Source organism: Ascaphus truei, chromosome 1 (genome assembly GCF_040206685.1).
Source record: "Ascaphus truei isolate aAscTru1 chromosome 1, aAscTru1.hap1, whole genome shotgun sequence".
NCBI lineage: Eukaryota > Metazoa > Chordata > Amphibia > Anura > Ascaphidae > Ascaphus > Ascaphus truei.
Window position 1 is genome coordinate 466,521,835 of NC_134483.1, and position 18,286 is coordinate 466,540,120.

General features: G+C 40.1%; 1 protein-coding gene across 2 annotated transcripts in view; it reads left to right on the forward strand.

Moving 5' to 3' along the window:
- The first annotated feature begins 8,210 nt into the window (after positions 1-8,210).
- Positions 8,211-18,286, forward strand: part of LNX1 (ligand of numb-protein X 1) — a 163,147-nt gene continuing 153,071 nt past the window's right edge. For both annotated transcript variants that reach the window (XM_075566582.1, XM_075566589.1), the window contains exons 1-2: positions 8,211-8,368; positions 13,671-14,109. In XM_075566582.1, coding sequence (XP_075422697.1) covers positions 13,718-14,109 — 392 coding nt within the window. In that variant the 5' untranslated portion in view covers positions 8,211-8,368; positions 13,671-13,717. The remainder of the gene's footprint in view (positions 8,369-13,670; positions 14,110-18,286) is intronic.

Sequence of the window (18,286 nt, forward strand, 5' to 3'; positions counted from 1 at the left end):
CCATCTCCTGGCTTCCAATAGACTCTCTATCACTTACAAAATTCTCCTCCTCACTTTTAAGGCTATACACTCTTCTGCCCTTCCTGACATCTCAGCCCATCTCACTCTACACCTGCCTGACTCTTGCATTCTGCTCAAGGATGTCTTCTGTCTACCCCTTTTTGTATCTGAAGCCCTCACCCGCCTAAAATCTTTCTCACTCACTGCTCCACATCTCTGGAATATCCTTCCCCCAATATCTGACTGGCACCCTCTCTCTCCACCTTTTAAGACCTATCTAAAAATACACCTCTTTAACAAAGCATATGGGTAGCTCCACTGGCTGATACCATGCATCTCTGATGCATGAACCTTGACCCCTTTCAGACGCACTTACCATAACACTGTCCTACTGTCTCTGTAACTTCTCCCTAATTACCCCTTCAATTATAAGATCTTCAGGGCAGGGACTCCCTTTCCTATTGTTACTTTCATGTCTGAAGTGCTTATTGCCACTGTGTTATAATATTATGTCACGTTTATTACTGCTGTGAAGCACTATGTACTTAGATGGCACTATATAAATGAAGATATACATGCATTTTGATTTTGTATGTATGTATGTACAGTCATGTGAAAAAGAAAGTACACCTTCTTTGAATTCCATGGTTTTACAAATCAGGACATAATAACAATCATCTGTTCCTTAGCAGGTCTTAAAATTAGGTAAATACAAACTCAGATGAACAACAACACATTACATATTACACTGTGTCATGATTTATTTAACAAAAATAAAGCCAAAATGGAGAAGCCATGTGTGAAAAACTAAGTACACCTTATGATTCAATAGCTTGTGGAACCACCTTTAGCAGCAATAACTTGAAGTAATCGTTTTCTGTATGACTTTATTAGTCTCTCACATCGTTGTGGAGGAATTTTGGCCCACTCTTCTTTACAACGTTGCTTCAGTTCATTGAGGTTTGTGGGCATTTGTTTATGCACAGCTCTCTTAAGGGCCAGCCACAGCATTTAAATCGGGTTGAGGTCTGGACATTGATCGGGCCATTGCAACACCTTGATTCTTTTCTTTTTCAGCCATTCTGTTGTAGATTTTCTGGTGTGCTTGAGATCATTGTTCTGTTGAATGACCCAATTTCGGCCAAGCTTTAGCTGTCGGACAGATGGCCTCACATTTGACTCTAGAATACTTTGGTAAACAGAGGAGTTAATGGTCATCTCAATGACTACAAGGTTCCCAGGTCCTGTGGCTGCAAAAACAAGCCCAAATCATCACCCCTTCACCACTGTGCTTGACAGTTGGTATGAGGTGTTTATGCTGATATGCTGTGTTTGGTTTTCTCCAAACGTGGTGCTGTGCATTATAGCCAAACATCTCCACTTTGGTCTCGTCTGTCCAAAGGACATTGTTCCAGAAGTCTTGTGGTTTGTTCAGATGCAACTTTGCAAACCTAAGCCGTGCTGCTATGTTCTTTTTTGGAGAGGAGGCTTTCTCCTGGCAACCCTTCCAAACAAACCATACTTGTTCAGTCTTTTCTAATTGTACTGTCATGAACATTAACATGTAACATGCTAACTGAGGCCTGTAGAGTCTGAGATGTAGCTCTTGGGTATTTTGCAATTTCTCTGAGCATTGCACGGTCTGACCTTGGGGTGAATTTGCTGGGATGTCCACTCCTGGGAAGATTGGCAACTGTCTTGAATGTTTTCCACTTTTGAATAATCTTTCTCACTGTAGAATGATGGACTTTAAATTGTTTGGAAATTGCCTTATAACCCTTCCCAGATTGATGGGCAGCAACAATTGCTTTTCTAAGATCATTGCTGATGTATTTCCTCCTTGGCATTGTGTTAACACACACCTGAATGCTCCAGACCAGCAAACTGCTAAAACTTCAGCTTTAATAGAGGTGGTCACTTGCTGATGATCAATTAATCAAGGGCATTTGATTAGCAGCACCTTTCTGCTACTTAGCATCTTAATTCCTATGGAAGCAGTAAGGGTGTACTTAGTTTTTCACACACAGCTTCTCCATTTTGGCTTTATTTTTGTTAAATAAATCATGACACGGTGTAATATGTCATGTGTTGTTGTTCATCTGAGGTTGTATTTACCCAATATTTGGACTGGCTAAGGAACAGATTGTTATTATGTCCTGTTATGTAAAACCATGGAATTCAAAGAGGGTGTGCTTTCTTTTTCACATGACTGTATGTAACCCCTCTTTATTCTGATCCCAGACTGATACCTGTTGCTGGGATGGGGTCCTGAGTCCTCTATTTCTGGGTGGTACACCATAGGTGACTTTAGGTCAGACAACTGGCGACAAACTACAGTGATGTTTGTAATATACTCGACATCTCTCTCACATTCGCCCCTCATATTCAAAACATTTCTAAAACTTGTCGCTTTTTCCTCCGCAATATAACAAAGATACGCCCTTTCCTCTGTTGCTCGACTGCTAAAACTCTGACTCAGGCCCTCATTCTCTCCCGTCTTGATTACTGTAACCTCCTGCTGTCCGGCCTTCCTGCCTCTCACCTGTCTCCCCTACAATCTATCCTAAATGCTGCTGCCAGAATCACTCTACTCTTTCCTAGATCTGTCTCAGCATCTCCCCTCCTGAAATCCCTCTCCTGGCTTCCAATCAAATCCCGCATCTCACACTCCATTCTTCTCCTCACTTTTAAAGCTTTACACTCTTCTGCCCCTCCTTACATCTCAGCCCTAATTTCTCACTATGCACCATCCCGACTATTGCGTTCTGCTCAAGGATGTCTTTTTTCTACCCCCTTTTTATCTAAAGCCCTCTCCCGCCTTAAACCTTTTTCACTGACTGCCCCACACCTCTGGAATGCCCTTCCCCTCAGTACCCGACTAGCACCCTCTCTATCCACCTTTAAGACCCACCTTAAGACACACTTGCTTAAAGAAGCATACGAATAGCACTGTGAACATTCTGAACACGATACATAAAGCTTGGCCCCCTGCAGACGCACTTACCAGAACTCCCTCCTACTGTCTCTGTACGTTCTCCCTACCTACCAATTAGATTGTAAGCTCCTCGGGGCAGGGACTCCTCTTCCTTAATGTTATGTTTATGTCTAAAGCACTTATTCCCATGATCTGTTATTTATATTATCTGTTATTTATTCGATTACCACATGTATTACTACTGTGAAGCGCTATGTACTGTACATTAATGGCGCTATATAAATAAAGACATACAATACAATACAATATAACCGGTTTGATATAGCAAGTACGGATAAACCTTAGATACCTTGTGACCCTTAGAAAAGGATCACTACATTCATATTATAACACCTCAACATGACATTCCCTATAAACGCTGCATGGGTATATGTCAGTGCCACCCAATCCTGGGAATCAAGGCCTATGTGATGGTGCCGATACACCGTTGGAGCTCGTTAATGCACATAAGTGTAGCAGGCCTGTACTTTGCAAAACACTTCGGTACCACTTTTAGTGGAAACTGATCAGGGTCCCCTCTGACGTTGCTCAGTCCACTTTGCTGCTTTAACTCCGGCGATCTTCTGGGCCTCCCTACGTGATCTGGTGTTCTCCCTCCAGTCAATGTCTGCTCTCTTAAGCGGGACACAGACTGGACCCGGGTCACACATGATCAATCCTGAAGGCTCGTGCAGATCTTCCCTTGCAGCTCTGCCCCTGCGAGTCCTGCCAGTGACTCTAAGAGAGCTACTTCCTTATTCCGCCTCTCAAGGGTCAAATCTCATTGGCTTAGGCCCAGTCCATCACAAGTAACATCCTCCTATACTGGAAGTGGCAGCACAGAAAGCTGGGAATTATAGTTTCCTATTGCAGTCAAGGCACACAATAAATTAAATACAATTTCTCATTCGCCAATATTTCTTTTTATTTCAACATTTGCAGTAATAAGTATACTCAATCAAGTGATTATATTATTGCAGTTTCCAGTAACCAGGACTCACAGCGAGGACATAGCTCCAATCGAGTACTGCAACAACCACCATCCCTCACATTGACAAGTTCTTGCATTTTTGTAAGGGATACGGCTCAGTGTCCACTCATTAGGCAACAACAATGCTGCCAGGCATGTCTCTTCTCTCTTCCACTGATGAAGGCTGTTTGATATTCACAGAGAACTTATTCTCTCAAAAGGGAAAGCAGGAGAGAACATAATGTCATTCAGAATTCTTACTTGAGAGAGCACCTTGAAGTTGATCCCAACAGTGAACTCTACATTATATATCGTTCTATATATCTATAATCAACCCGTATAGACCGATCATGAACATCATTGCAACAGATTATAGAAAGAAAGAAAAATAATTATTGGGAGATGTATACTGTAAGTATATACATAAGTATATACATATCAAAAAAAACTACTCATGGAGTCTGAGCGTGTATGTTGTAATGCCCACACCACGTTGTAACATCTTTTAGTTTCAGAATAAGGCCAGAAACATTGTATTTCTCCACATGTGGTTTATTTACAGGGTTAAATTATACACCAACCGGCCCACCGGCCCTTTAAGTCAAAACAAATCATAAAAACAACACTTACTCCTTCATAGGAGTCTAACTACACATGCAGCTTCAGCCCTTACTAACTGGATGGCCAGCTAAGATGGTTACCACCCCAAAACAGGTACTATTATATCTAAACATACACTCAGCAATATAGTGTCTCTCTTATCTGTTTCTGTTGAGGCTCCAGGTAGTTCCCTCTGGACCCTGCGAGAGTTCAGAGAATCCCTCCTCTGTAGTTCCAACTTTATGGATAGGACATCCCTGCTTCAGCACGATCTCGTGTTCTTCCTTATTCCTTCTGGGATTCAAACCCATGCAGTCCCAGCAGGCTCCAGCTTCCCTTGCTTGGGAGAACTTTCTCTTTACCCCCCTTCTCTGAGGAAAAGCAGTCTCTCTCAATGGCAGCTCTCAGTCTGTCTTTTAAAACACATCTGTTCACTCAGGAGTCCAGCCTGATTAGCTGCAGCTGAAGTACTGTAGCTTCTCTATGGGACATTAACTCCCTGTATTCTGGAAAGCATACTATCTGCAACACCCCAGCCTATACAGGGACATTGATTGTATCACAATATATATCTACATTGAAGTACTGTACCTATAAGAATCTACTGTAGTGGTGTTTGTTACTGTGGTTGCCAATTTATTTTCATATCAAATATTTAATGTCTGAAACGGTTCAAGCATATTGTCTGAAAATCTAATGCAAGTTGCAAATAACACATCTTATATTTCACTTCTAGTCGATGGCCATATTTATTAAGCTGCCGTTTATTTTAAGAAAACCTGTTATCGCTTCAAAAAACAAAAAATCCAAGATGGGGGCTGCACCGATTTGGCTGAAACTTCTGACAGATCCAAGTTAGGATGGCAGAAAGGGACCCTCACACTTTCATCAGAATCGGTCATGGCGTTTGGCCTGTGAAGAGAGAATACACGAACAAAAACACAGACTAACACCCAAAGTGGCCACACAGTCTAGTTGAAGTCCTCACTTCGCTCGCTCATCCAATTACTAGCTTGAAGCTCTCTAGCAATTCATTTTAGTTCTGTTTCCTTCAATAATAGATGAGGGCCATGTCAGTGTAGTCTTCATTTTCGCATGGTTTTAGTATAACTACATATTTTGCTTATTATTGGGTGCATTTTTAAATACTTTTATTATACATGAGTAATAAGTATTGACATGGTAAGTATTGTTTTATATACTGTGTGGTGAATTATTGTGAACATTAGAGTGATTTACAGGTCTCCACTGTCTCATTTAAACTGATTCACTACACAGGCTAATAATTAGTATTGCTTGCGGTCACACCACATTCCTGCAATCAAAGGTAAGATTGCATGTATAAAGTGCAAGATATGCTCCTAAAGTATTCCCCCACCTGAGGTAGATACCCATATTCGGTCATCTACAGCATGAGGAGTCCTGGACAAGAGGGTACGGAATCTGGAGGGAGGTGACAGTCTCTTGATTGTGCTGACTTCAGACTTCTGCGCGATCAAGCGAAGGATTAACGTGGTGGGGGTCCCATTCAGAAGCCTGGGACGCCCCACAGCTCGATCCCAGCAGACACTGTCCCCGGGAGCAATAGATTTTTGCTTGTTTGTCTGCAGTGCTGGGAACAGAAACTCCTGCTGCATCTGCACCTTTAATACCCCAAATGTCCCCACTACGTGTGCTTGGGTAACATATATTGGGCTCCCAGCATCCACAAGACCATAGAAATGTATCAGTTTTTAATTTTATGTATTTTTTTTTATAAATAACCTCATCGTAGCCAGGGCCGCCGAGAGCAGGTTCGGGCCCCGGTGAAATTTTTTTTTTTTCGGACTTCCCAGCAGCTCTTTTTTTCTTTTTCGCACTTGCTACCGCCCTCCTTTCCCTTCTGAACTGCAGCGTCAAATGACGTCGCACGGCCTCGCGTTGCCATGGTAACGCAACATTGTGCCGTTATTTGACACTGCATCGCCGCGTTGCCATGGCAATGACACGCCGTGTGATGTCACGTTGGTGACGTGATGCAGCGGTTCAGGAGGAGGAGGGCGGCAGCAAGGAGTGACAAATGAGAGACAAAATCATATGCAACATCGTCGGGCCCCCCTTTCGGACCGCCGATCCCAGGTAATTTGAACCGGCTTCTCCCCCCTCTCGTCAGCCCTGGTCATAGCTCTGGAGAATGTTATTGTTTTAAGCTAGTTATCACCCATTAGAATACTGTTGATCTCTGCTATTTAAAATGGTGCTGCACCCCCAAACCACCCACCCCCACACCCCCCAAAAATGACATTGACATAAGTATTGTACTGTTTGTTATTTGAACAAATCACGGCGCCGATTTCGTGTGCGCTGCTGTACTCCACGCTGCATGAACGCGGCCAATCGCCCCAGGCACCCGCGCTTATCGCGATTGCTTTGTTTGAATTTCATGGATTCTGTTTCTTTGGGTGCAATGAAATGAATGAATTGCAATGTGTACAGTACTGTGCTACCGTGTCAATTTAAGGTGTTTAAAAAACAGAACTCTAAAATGCCATTTTCTACACTCGCGTCTTAAGGCGGTACGGTTGGAAGACATCCCGCGTCATGACATCGGTATTCCGATGTACACAACGCGTGAAGTGTTTGAATAACGCCCGCTGCAGCTGTACGCCAGGATTCACGAAGCTTTGATGAGTTACTGTGAGCCCAGGTTTCTGCCATTGGCTTGGATTGACTTTGCCTGTTACAACGCAATTGTTGACACTTGTAACGTTAGTGTTTTATCTTTCCCTTGCAGCTGCATAAAATAGAAAACGTATTACTCAAGTTTCTTATATGTGAAGCACATCTGTTTGTCTGCGAGGTTTATGCCAACTCCTATTTTTCCATAGAATAAAGGGAGAAATATTGATAGTACCTGATAGAACACATGTGACGCATTCTATTCTGGTATGTGCGCGTTTTAACACCCCATCTATTTCCTAATGCTTCGGTTACAAGTCTATTCGTAACAAAATAGTTTGACACTGACGCTGAAAAATCCTTGTTCAAAACGAAGCAAAAAAAATGTTTTGGAAGATGTCCTGTTTGCTCTACAGATTTACTTTTAACCTTGAAAAATAAATAGATCCTGTCCTTCACTTATGACACTATTTAAAAAAAAAAAAGAACATGTTGATGCAAACACCGTAAAACATACTAATGCGATTACCACATTTCGTTCCAAAAGTTATGCAAATAGTGTCATTTTCAGCGTTTGTAAACCCTCGATGGTTACTAATTAATGTTTTGAACATGCTGGGTAAATACCAAAGGTATATTATAGAACTAGTAAATTAGCAAAGATATAAAGTTCTAACTCATACTGCTATTAGAGTTACAAATGTTTGCCTTTCCTAATTTACTAATTCCCTCTAATTTGGTTGGTAAAGTACATCTACATTTTAAAGTCATTCTCATATTCTTATTATAATTATTATGCTATTTTGTCATTTGTAGAAAGTAAGTGTAAATACTTCTCTTCTATATTTGTAATGAAAACGTGTATATACCTTGTGAGCTATTGGTGAGAACAAAAAGGTAAGCCGTGTACTTTATTTAAGTGATCTGAACTGTCGTGCAGGTAGGCTTACCTGCCCACAGGGGATGGAGGTGCGGCTTTATGATGTCACAAAATCCTGTGTGTTGAATTACAAGACAATTCATTTACGTCCAGGAAGAGTTCTGAAGTCTTTCTACCTTGTTGCTGGAACGAACGTTTACTGACAAGTATTGCCAGCTGCGCACAGAGCAATGGCCATACTGATTTCAACACGTATAGCAAGCAGTCCTGGTTCTAGAAAATAGAGGTAAGATTGTGTATCTCTTTTTCTTTTACTGACCTCTACTCACTTTGAAGGTGCCTACAAAAAAAATCAAGATGGTAGTTTTAAAAGATTGCGTTATATTACACATTATAAGAGCTGTGTTCATGTTTTATTCATACATAAAATAACTTGATCCATTGTGTGTGGACAACCCTGTAGTTACTGTATGTTTTCTTTGTTATTAATATGAAGAGATTGCGGTTATCAGTTAGACTGAGAAGAGCTCTTGTATTTTAAAGCTGTCTTAGTTTTCTATCCATGGGTTGAAATGTATTAGCATATAGTGATAGTGGTATGTCTAGGTGTATGTTAAAATTGGGTGAATTTTGTCTCCATTTATTGAAATGTCTGTGGCCTTACAACACAAAAAGACCTTACTGACATTGGTCATATATTCTCTAGAGGTGATACTGTAGGTTATATAATATATACGAGAAATAGTGGTAACATTTACTACCTAATACCTTCATACTTTGAACATTGTATCCCACATTATAATAGATTTTCAGAAGGCAGTTTAGTTCTATCGAGCGGTACACAACACCTGCACTGACAGAGTCTCTTACAGATAACATAGGGCAATGCAGTCAGTCTGCTGTAGGTGACATACCGGTCTTTATTTTTCTGAATTCACAATTCATTCAATGTCACTTTAAAGCTGCAGTTCAGTCAATATCCTGCATGTGTGGGTTTTTTTAATAAATCAGTTCTGTAGTAAGAAAAAATACTTTTAGCATTTTCTGTTTTTAAAAAAACAACTTTGAAAGACCAATTTTCTTGTATTCTATTTTAACAACCATTTACTAAGGCACTGCCCCTTCATGTCCTGTCACAAGCCCTGGCACACCCCTTTGTCAGCCCTGCCCTCCCTCTTGCACATGTCAGTGCAGGAGTGCTCATGAATATTCTTGAGCTTCCACTGAGTGACAGAAGCAGAGGAAAAAGATATCTAAATACCCATATACCCATATCTACCCATATCTAAAAATTTTGCCAATCAATACATGGAGAACGAATTGACTGGCAGCTATACAGTTCTTTAGGTAATTAGAGATTGCCCACATGAAACTATTGAATTAAAAAAAAAAAAAAAGACTGAACTGCAGCTTTAACTTGTCTTCCTGACACCACAACACTCATAGGTACAACAATGATTTTTTTGTTTTAATTGAAGGTGGGTGTTTTAAAACTTGAACTAGATAAGGTTCACATTTGAACGTAAAGCATACTCCTTGAGCAGCTTCATCTATTGTTAATTCCATAACAATATAATATCATCAACTGCCTGATTGGCATGAAGCTAAGGGACAACTCACTACTGTCTAATGACATCTTTTTCGTCTATAACCCTTGAAAGTCAGAGTACTCTGCATTTGGGATTTTAGTTACATTGAAATAGCCACCTGGTTCTTAAATTGATTTGTGCACTCAGTCTAGGTTGTGAAATTTAGTTGATTTTGATGTAAAGATCCAAACTGGTGGTACATATGCATGTGATCAGGGGACTATAGGCAAACACGCACGCTGCTTTCATAGAAAAGCCAGTTTCTGTTACTATGCAAACAGATAATCCTTTAAAAAAAAAAAGAAGTACTTTTAAATACCAATGGTCATATTTATTAAGCGGCACTACAGTATGACATCACAGCTTGCAACCCGTCGCTTTGTGTCTTACGCCATAGCCCCGCTTAGTAAATCTGGGCCTAAATTACCTCTGTGTCGAAGTCTACTGGCTTTAATACTAGGCTAAAAAGCAGCACCAAAGTTATCGGAGCATTTATTTCCCAACTGTCAAGGTTTTTGCAGCCAGATGTTTTACATACCTTATACCATTTATTTCTTATTCCCTTTATGGCCCCAGGTGTTCTGCAGATAACAAATTCAAACCCTTCTGATTTACAGGAAATCACTTAGTTTGTTCAATCTGCAGGACAGACTTGGCCTGCCCCAGTATTCTCGTCATCTCTTAATTGCCAAACAGGACAAACCTTTTACATTGCATAGCTAAATAAGTCAAATAAAAATCTGCATCAACGTTGTGCAAACTGGGGGCTATTGGCATCTCCTCTTTACATGATCTGAGGTCCCACAACACCAACACAAACCCCATGCTGAGTCTAATCTGGACAAGGTTTTATACTGACAATGACTGCGTGCAATTAAGTAATTATCACTATTAGCGAAGTTATAATAAAAAGACAGCATTTATACGGAGCACCTATTACATGAATATCTCTCCCGGGGGAAAGAGGCTGAAAGGCCAACAGAAGGAAATGGTGTGGTGCTAATTGTATTCATGTGGCAATCGAAACTGTACTTAAGACAGTATACAGGTTCTAGCACTTTTCACATAAGCATATCAGTGACTCGAAGCCTACAGAGCTTGTCAAGGCAAGCCTAAAAATGTATGCCGAATATTACCGGCCACAACATGTTTGCTGACTATTGTACACTTATAGCTCGAAGGGAACAAATAACTCGCATGCATATTTGGGACACATGTTGATTTTATTTTCACATCCCCTCAAATGTTTCACTGTTTGCAGATAGACACATTTATTTTTAGGTTTTCTTTTCTTCATTTGTAACATAAACCATATTGGAAACAACCAAATACAAATTACTTCAAAACTCTTTATTTATTTTTTTTGTTTTTTTTTGTTTAAACTTATATTTTTATTATTTTTTTCACATGTAAATGGGGAGGGGAAGGATACAAAAATAAAAGGGGGGGGGGGGAAACAACCATTTTGTGTCAAATTTCTTACAAACAACAACAGTCAGATTACATATCCTACAACATTTGGTAAACACCATATTTTATGTTCAACACTCCCATGTATGTGTGTGTGTGTATATATATATATATATATATATATATATATATATATATATATATATATATATATATATCTCCTACACTCCAGTGGTGCAGTAGTAATAGCTGGTGCTAAGGTCTTAAAAATACACAGCATACAATACCTGAAAGGTAAAGAGACAAAAGCACTCAGCAGTTCAGTAATGAAATTTTTTTATTAAAGTACACAAATACTTGCACAAAAAGTCTAACGTTTTGATCCCGGAGAGAGATCTTTATCAAGGGGGGTACATATATATAGCAAATGGAAATATTACTGTATGCTCATTTGCATGTCTTAGACAGGTCTGCAACCCCACCTTTCACCATTATCACCCAGCACACAGTGCTTCCACTGCAGCAAGGAATTCTGGGAAATGACAAGCAAATGAGTACACAGTGCCACCTTTTGCTTCAAAACCATTAACATGGTTCCCTATATTACACACATATAGATACAAAATATAGAATTATTTTTTTACTTATTTTTCCATATATATTTAGCTGTATGACAGATTTCCATAACTGGAGATAGCTGTGTAAAACATTAACTGGGTTGCCTTAAAGGTATTTTCTAAGAATCTTCTTTTTTTTTTTTTAAATAACTAAATTGCAATAATGCGTTGCTGCACTGGTCTTTAAGGTGAGCACAAATAAAGTGTAGCTATACGGCTAAAAGTTACTGTACATGATTAAATGTACAATGCAGCCAGATAGGCAATGGCCTTGATTCAGTATCCTGTAGAGCTGAATCGCAATATCAAGAAAGCCCTGAACTCCACTGGGGAGGTCTCAGAGCTTCACTGACAAGACACGCCGTACCACAGCATGCGTCATAGGGGCCAAAGTGCATTCACAATTGTAAGAAACTCTGCATCTGTAAATGTAATGAGAAATTTCCCCATTGCAGTTCCTGGGATATCATCATTATATTTGTGATCACCCTGATTCAGTAAAACTGGGCAATCCCCAACAGCATCGGAGGGTTAAGAGTACTTTTCCCTCAAAACAGTGCTTTGAATGTTCAGTATTTAAATAGTCTCTCTGTAGAATACAAAGCATGGTGCCTACTGTATGTGTCTTTCTAAGTGAATGTGACTTTTGTATGGAGGGCAAGCTGAGACTGGTGAAAGGACGGTGACACATTCTTGTCATTCAGGTAGAGCACGGTATTTATTGCAACAGCATGCAAGGTACTGATGAAGACTCTCCAAATTAAGTCCTGATATTTGTTTAAAACAGCAAAACGTGAAAAATCTTATACTTTTTTTTTTTTTTTTTAATCAGTTGTGTAGTATTAGATAATACTGTCTGGATATTGATTAACTCCTACTGCCATTTTTCATGATTTTGTTAATGTACTCATCATCCTTTGATTGCTACAGAAACCATTTAGAAAGTCATATCCACTTCCTTTTTTGAAACAAGCTCTGACACTCATTTAGAGCTCTGCCCTTTGGCAACAAAGTATCATAAACAGATCTGTTTCTGTGTTCCAAGCAGCAGACTGTCTATAACTCTGAAAGCTGTAACAATAATGTGTTACACTTGGTTATATAATGTTACATATCAGCTGAAACATTTCACAGACTGTAGCACAAAGTTAGAAGGCGGCCATTTCATTAGGCACACAATCAGAATGTTGACAGATTTATCAGGCAACATTGCCAACTTAGGTAAGAATGTAGAATTATACATTATCACATGCTTTACATATAAAAATAAGAAAAAGAGTGGGGGGAAAAGGGGGAATGTAGTATTTAAAGTACTGCTTTAAAGTACTTGTTCAAAAAATGTTAACCTACACAAGTACGTAACAAACGCGGTTATCCTTGCTTGATTAACATGACATACTGTAAATGGCTTGAAGTACACATTGGGGTTTATTCTGTAAGGTGTGATAAGGGCAGATACCGTGCTATCGCAGAAAAGCCCCATTAAAGTCAATTGGGCTTTCATGCGATATCACATCATCTGCACTTATCACGCCTTACAGAATAAGCCCCATTGTCTTTTACCCTCTAACTCATTTGTCCTGTATTTCTGCTCCGTTTTTCCATTAGCTTTTAAGTTCCTATCAGCAGACACCTTATCTATTGTAACTTTGTGTTTGTGGATATTTAATAATGCAAATGACTGCTTTTTGTCTACCATATTGTAGTACACTGCACACCATGTTATCATACAAATAAATGATAGTTTAACCTTTACAATAGACATACATACTATTGAAACAAATAAAATAGATATAAAACCGTGATAATAATTATAAACATATTTATAGCAAATATACTTACTATGGAAGTGATGGTAGAAGTGTTGTTGACTAGTAGTTATTTTACAAAGACATTAGTCAAATACATTTTTGCTTGTTTTTTTTTACTGTAACCCCTCACTGATTTTGGTATCTCTTCTTTGTTTGCACAGCTGATCACCTTTAAGTCTAAAGGTAATTTTTTGGGAGGTCATTTCCCATGGAGTCGAGCGATACCATTGAAGAGTTGGATCATATCCCTCCACTTTTATGTGCTTCCTGTGGACAATTGCATTCAGCAGAAGAAAATCATGCGTACACCTACTCTGAAGAAGCAGATGATGATTTAATCTGTCATATCTGCTTGTTTGCGCTAATACAACCGCTGGATACTCCATGTGGCCATACCTACTGCACTCTCTGCCTCACTAACTTCTTAACCCATGAAAACTTCTGCCCCATGGACCGCAAGCATGTGATGCTACAGACTTGCAAAAAATCAACCATACTAGTAAAGAACCTCCTAGATAAGCTCTTGGTCATCTGCCCTTTTACCGAGTATTGTACAGAGGTTGTTCAACGATGTGACCTTGAGGAACACTTCCTAAACAGGTATGTCTTCGTTTTCAATGGTTTTACTCTGCTGGTAAATCTGGTTTTCTTTACGGTGTTAATTAAGTAATAATCCCCAAAGAACAGGGCATTACTGGCCAATAATGCCCTGGCTGGAAGAGTTGAAGGCCCGAGGCGAAGTGTTTATTTTGTTTTTTTTTACACTCCACAGTTTAGGCAAAATACATTTACAATATAATATATATATATATATATATATATATATATATATATATATATATATATATAGCAACTGTAAATATTACTGTATGTTCATTTGCATGTCTTAGACAGGTCTGCAACCCTGTCTTTCCCCATTGTCACCCAGCATACAGCGCTTCCACTGCAGCAAGGGATTCTGGGAAATGACATGCAAATGAGCACTCAGTGCCACCTATTGTCTCAAGCTCGTATTACACAAGCCAATCCTCAAGCCACTGCATGCTGTTTTAAACACAGCTTTTAAACAGAGGCTGGGATGAGATGCAAAGCCATTAGACCTACTCACATACATGTTTCAACCTTGATGGGTATTATCAGTGTGAGGCTGGTCTTAATGGCTTGCAGGTTTGAGACTAGACTAGGTAATCACCACTGTCATTAAGGTTATGGTGGGTTAAAAAGTGACAAAAACCCTCCACAGTAAAGCATAAAGCAACTGTAAATATTACTGTATGTTCATTTGCATGTCTTAGACAGGTCTGCAACCCTGTCTTTCCCCATTTCACCCAGCATACAGCGCTTCCACTGCAGCAAGGGATTCTGGGAAATGACATGCAAATGAGCACTCAGTGCCACCTTTTGTCTCAAGCTCGTATTACACAAGCCAATCCTCAAGCCACTGCATGCTGTTTTAAACACAGCTTTTAAACAGAGGCTGGGATGAGATGCAAAGCCATTAGACCTACTCACATACATGTTTCAACCTTGATGGGTATCATCAGTGTGAGGCTGGTCTTAATGGCTTGCAGGTTTGAGACTAGACTAGGTAATCACCACTGTCATTAAGGTTATGGTGGGTAAAAAATGTGTCAAAAACCCTCCACAGTAAAGCATAAAGCAACTGTAAATATTACTGTATGTTCATTTGCATGTCTTAGACAGGTCTGCAACCCTGTCTTTCCCCATTGTCACCCAGCATACAGCGCTTCCACTGCAGCAAGGGATTCTGGGAAATGACATGCAAATGAGCACTCAGTGCCACCTTTTGTCTCAAGCTCGTATTACACAAGCCAATCCTCAAGCCACTGCATGCTGTTTTAAACACAGCTTTTAAACAGAGGCTGGGATGAGATGCAAAGCCATTAGACCTACTCACATACATGTTTCAACCTTGATGGGTATCATCGGTGTGAGGCTGGTCTTAATGGCTTGCAGGTTTGAGACTAGACTAGGTAATCACCACTGTCATTAAGGTTGGCTTGTGTAATACGAGCTTGAGACAAAAGGTGGCACCGAGTGCTCATTTGCATGTCATTTCCCAGAATCCCTTGCTGCAGTGGAAGCGCTGTATGCTGGGTGACAATGGGGAAAGACAGGGTTGCAGACCTGTCTAAGACATGCAAATGAACATACAGTAATATTTACAGTTGCTTTATATATATATATATATATATATATATATATATATATATATATATATATATATATATATATATATATAACATTTTCAATTAGACCTTACAAGTCCATTTATTTATTTTTCCTTTCTTGATCCTAAACTTGATTGTGACGGTTTATAAGTGGAGAAATACTGGGTCATTTTGGGGGGGAGTCTCTTAAATAGACACCATTATTTTATTTTGTTGTATCTACCTGTAAACGGACTGGACATGCACTCTATGACACAATGAATATTAATGAGAAGCTCAAAATGCTGAGTGAAAGTTAGGATTCAAATGGTTAGAGTTGGTTAAAGAGTGCAAGATTGACAGACAGGGGTTGTTGGTGATGGTGAGAGACAGGGTTATGTTTGGTATGGTGAAAGACAGGGTTAGTTAGTGATAGTGAGGGACATGGTTAGTTTAGTGATGGTGAGAGACAGGGTTAGTTTAGTGATGGTGAGAGACAGGGTTAGTTAGTGATGGTGAGAGACAGGGTTAGTTAGTGATGGTGAGAGACAGGGTTAGTTTAGTGATGATGAGAGACAGGGTTAGTTTAGTGATGGTGAGAGATTGGGTTAGTTAGTGATGGTGAGAGACAGGGTTACTTTTGTGATGGTGAGAGATAGGGTTAGGTTTGGGATGGTGAGAGACAGGGTTAGGTTTGGGATGGTGAGAGACAGGGTTAGGTTTGGGATGGTGAGAGACAGGGTTAGTTTTGTGATGGTGAGAGATAGGGTTAGGTTTGGGATGGTGAGAGACAGGGTTAGGTTTGGGATGGTGAGAGACAGGGTTAGTTAGTGATGGTGAGAGACATGGTTAGTTAGTGATGGTGAGAAACAGGGTTAGTGATGGTGATAGCGTTATGTAGCTAGTGAAATAAGTGTTAGTAATAGCGATATATGTTTAGTGTTAGGAGTAAGAGATGTGTGCGTATTAGTAATAAATGTATATATTTCTTTATATTTTCTGTAATTATTTGTTTTGTAGTGAAGGTCAGGTTTCTCAGCCACATACCCTTTACCCATTTGAGCTTAGGACCTAAAGGGAGCAGACAGAATGGTGCAGTATAGGTTTCTATATTAGGGATTGTTATCCCATCTCTCCCCAAATTATCCGGTCTCTTTCGGTCTCCTGTATAAGGAGTCGGAGTAGGATCCCAGGGGGCCTGCAGGGAGGTGTGGCTGTTGCATTCATGGAGCGAGAAGCTTGCAGGTAGATTCTGGTGCTGCCTCCTGAGGAGATAAAGACCCTCAGACAGGTCCTGCAGCATCTCCATCTCCTATATGGGAAGAGCAGGCCGCTGATCCAACTCAGAGCCGCCTTCTACGGTCGTGAGCAGCTCAAAAACCAATTACTGGGGCTATGCAGTGAGGTAATGGGGATAATGAGAAAGGGTCTCCCGCAATTCCTCACTAGCCCAAGAGACTGGGGAGACACGCAGGCCCCATCCTATCACAGGTGTGATGGGGCCAGGCACATCTCACACGTGTACAGAACTGGGACCTGTCCAGAGCTTTGCACTAATACAGCAGAAGTCACAATGCACAATTACAACCGGTGTGATACTCAACAAGAGGAAACCAGGGACACAGAGTAGAGCCAGACCAACCTGATCTGCAAGTTGGTGGGAGTATTAAAGATAGCCACCTAGATACAGTCCTTCATCAAAGCGTCTTATTGGGCTAACAGTATTTGGAGAAACTGTGTAATGCAGGACAGTACAGGACATATTATATACAGGACATATTGACAGAGACTTATAGATGAGGATCCAAGACCAGAAGGGGGGAGGTGAAAAGTAAGATGGGTGCCGTTCTCTAGGACAACATGAATATTAATGAGGATAAGCTCAACATGTTGAGAGTGACAGTTCGGATTTAAATGGCGAGAGACAGACACAAGGTTAGTTAGTGATGGTGAAAGACACAGCAACCGGGTTAGTTAGTGCTGGTTAGCTAGTAAAATATGTGTTAGTGATAGGCATATAGGTTTCGTGTTGGGAATTAGAGATGTGTGTACAGTATTAGTAATAAATGTATATATTTTTCTGTAGTTATTTAGTTCTGTAGTGAGGGGCAGGTTTCTCAGTAACAAGCCCTATGCCCCTGTCAAGTGCTCCAGTTTTGTTTTGTTTTTTTAAATGTAGCAGTTTTCACAACATATCATTCAAAAAATATAAAGGTCCTTCTTCTTTGATCAAAACTGCTGGTATTTTCCTTTCTTGATCCTACACATCGTTGTGAAGTTTTAAGTGTGGAGAAATATTAGGGTCATTTTTTTTTTGGTGGAGTCTCTTAAAAAATAGACACCATTCGGTTTTCTCTAGACGCCACTTTATACAGACAATAAGTGAACTGGCAGTCAGCTCTGAAGATAGGAAAGATTTCAAATACCCATCTTCAGGCTTGTCTCATATACGTGTGGGTACTCTCGTTCACTCACCATTTACGGGTCCTCCAACAATACAGTACGTGCGCTACTCTACAGCTCAGCCACTGATTGAGCCACCTGTGCTTATGCAGGTATATCCTGAAAACCTGACTTGTTGGTGGCCCTTGAGGACTGTTGTTGCC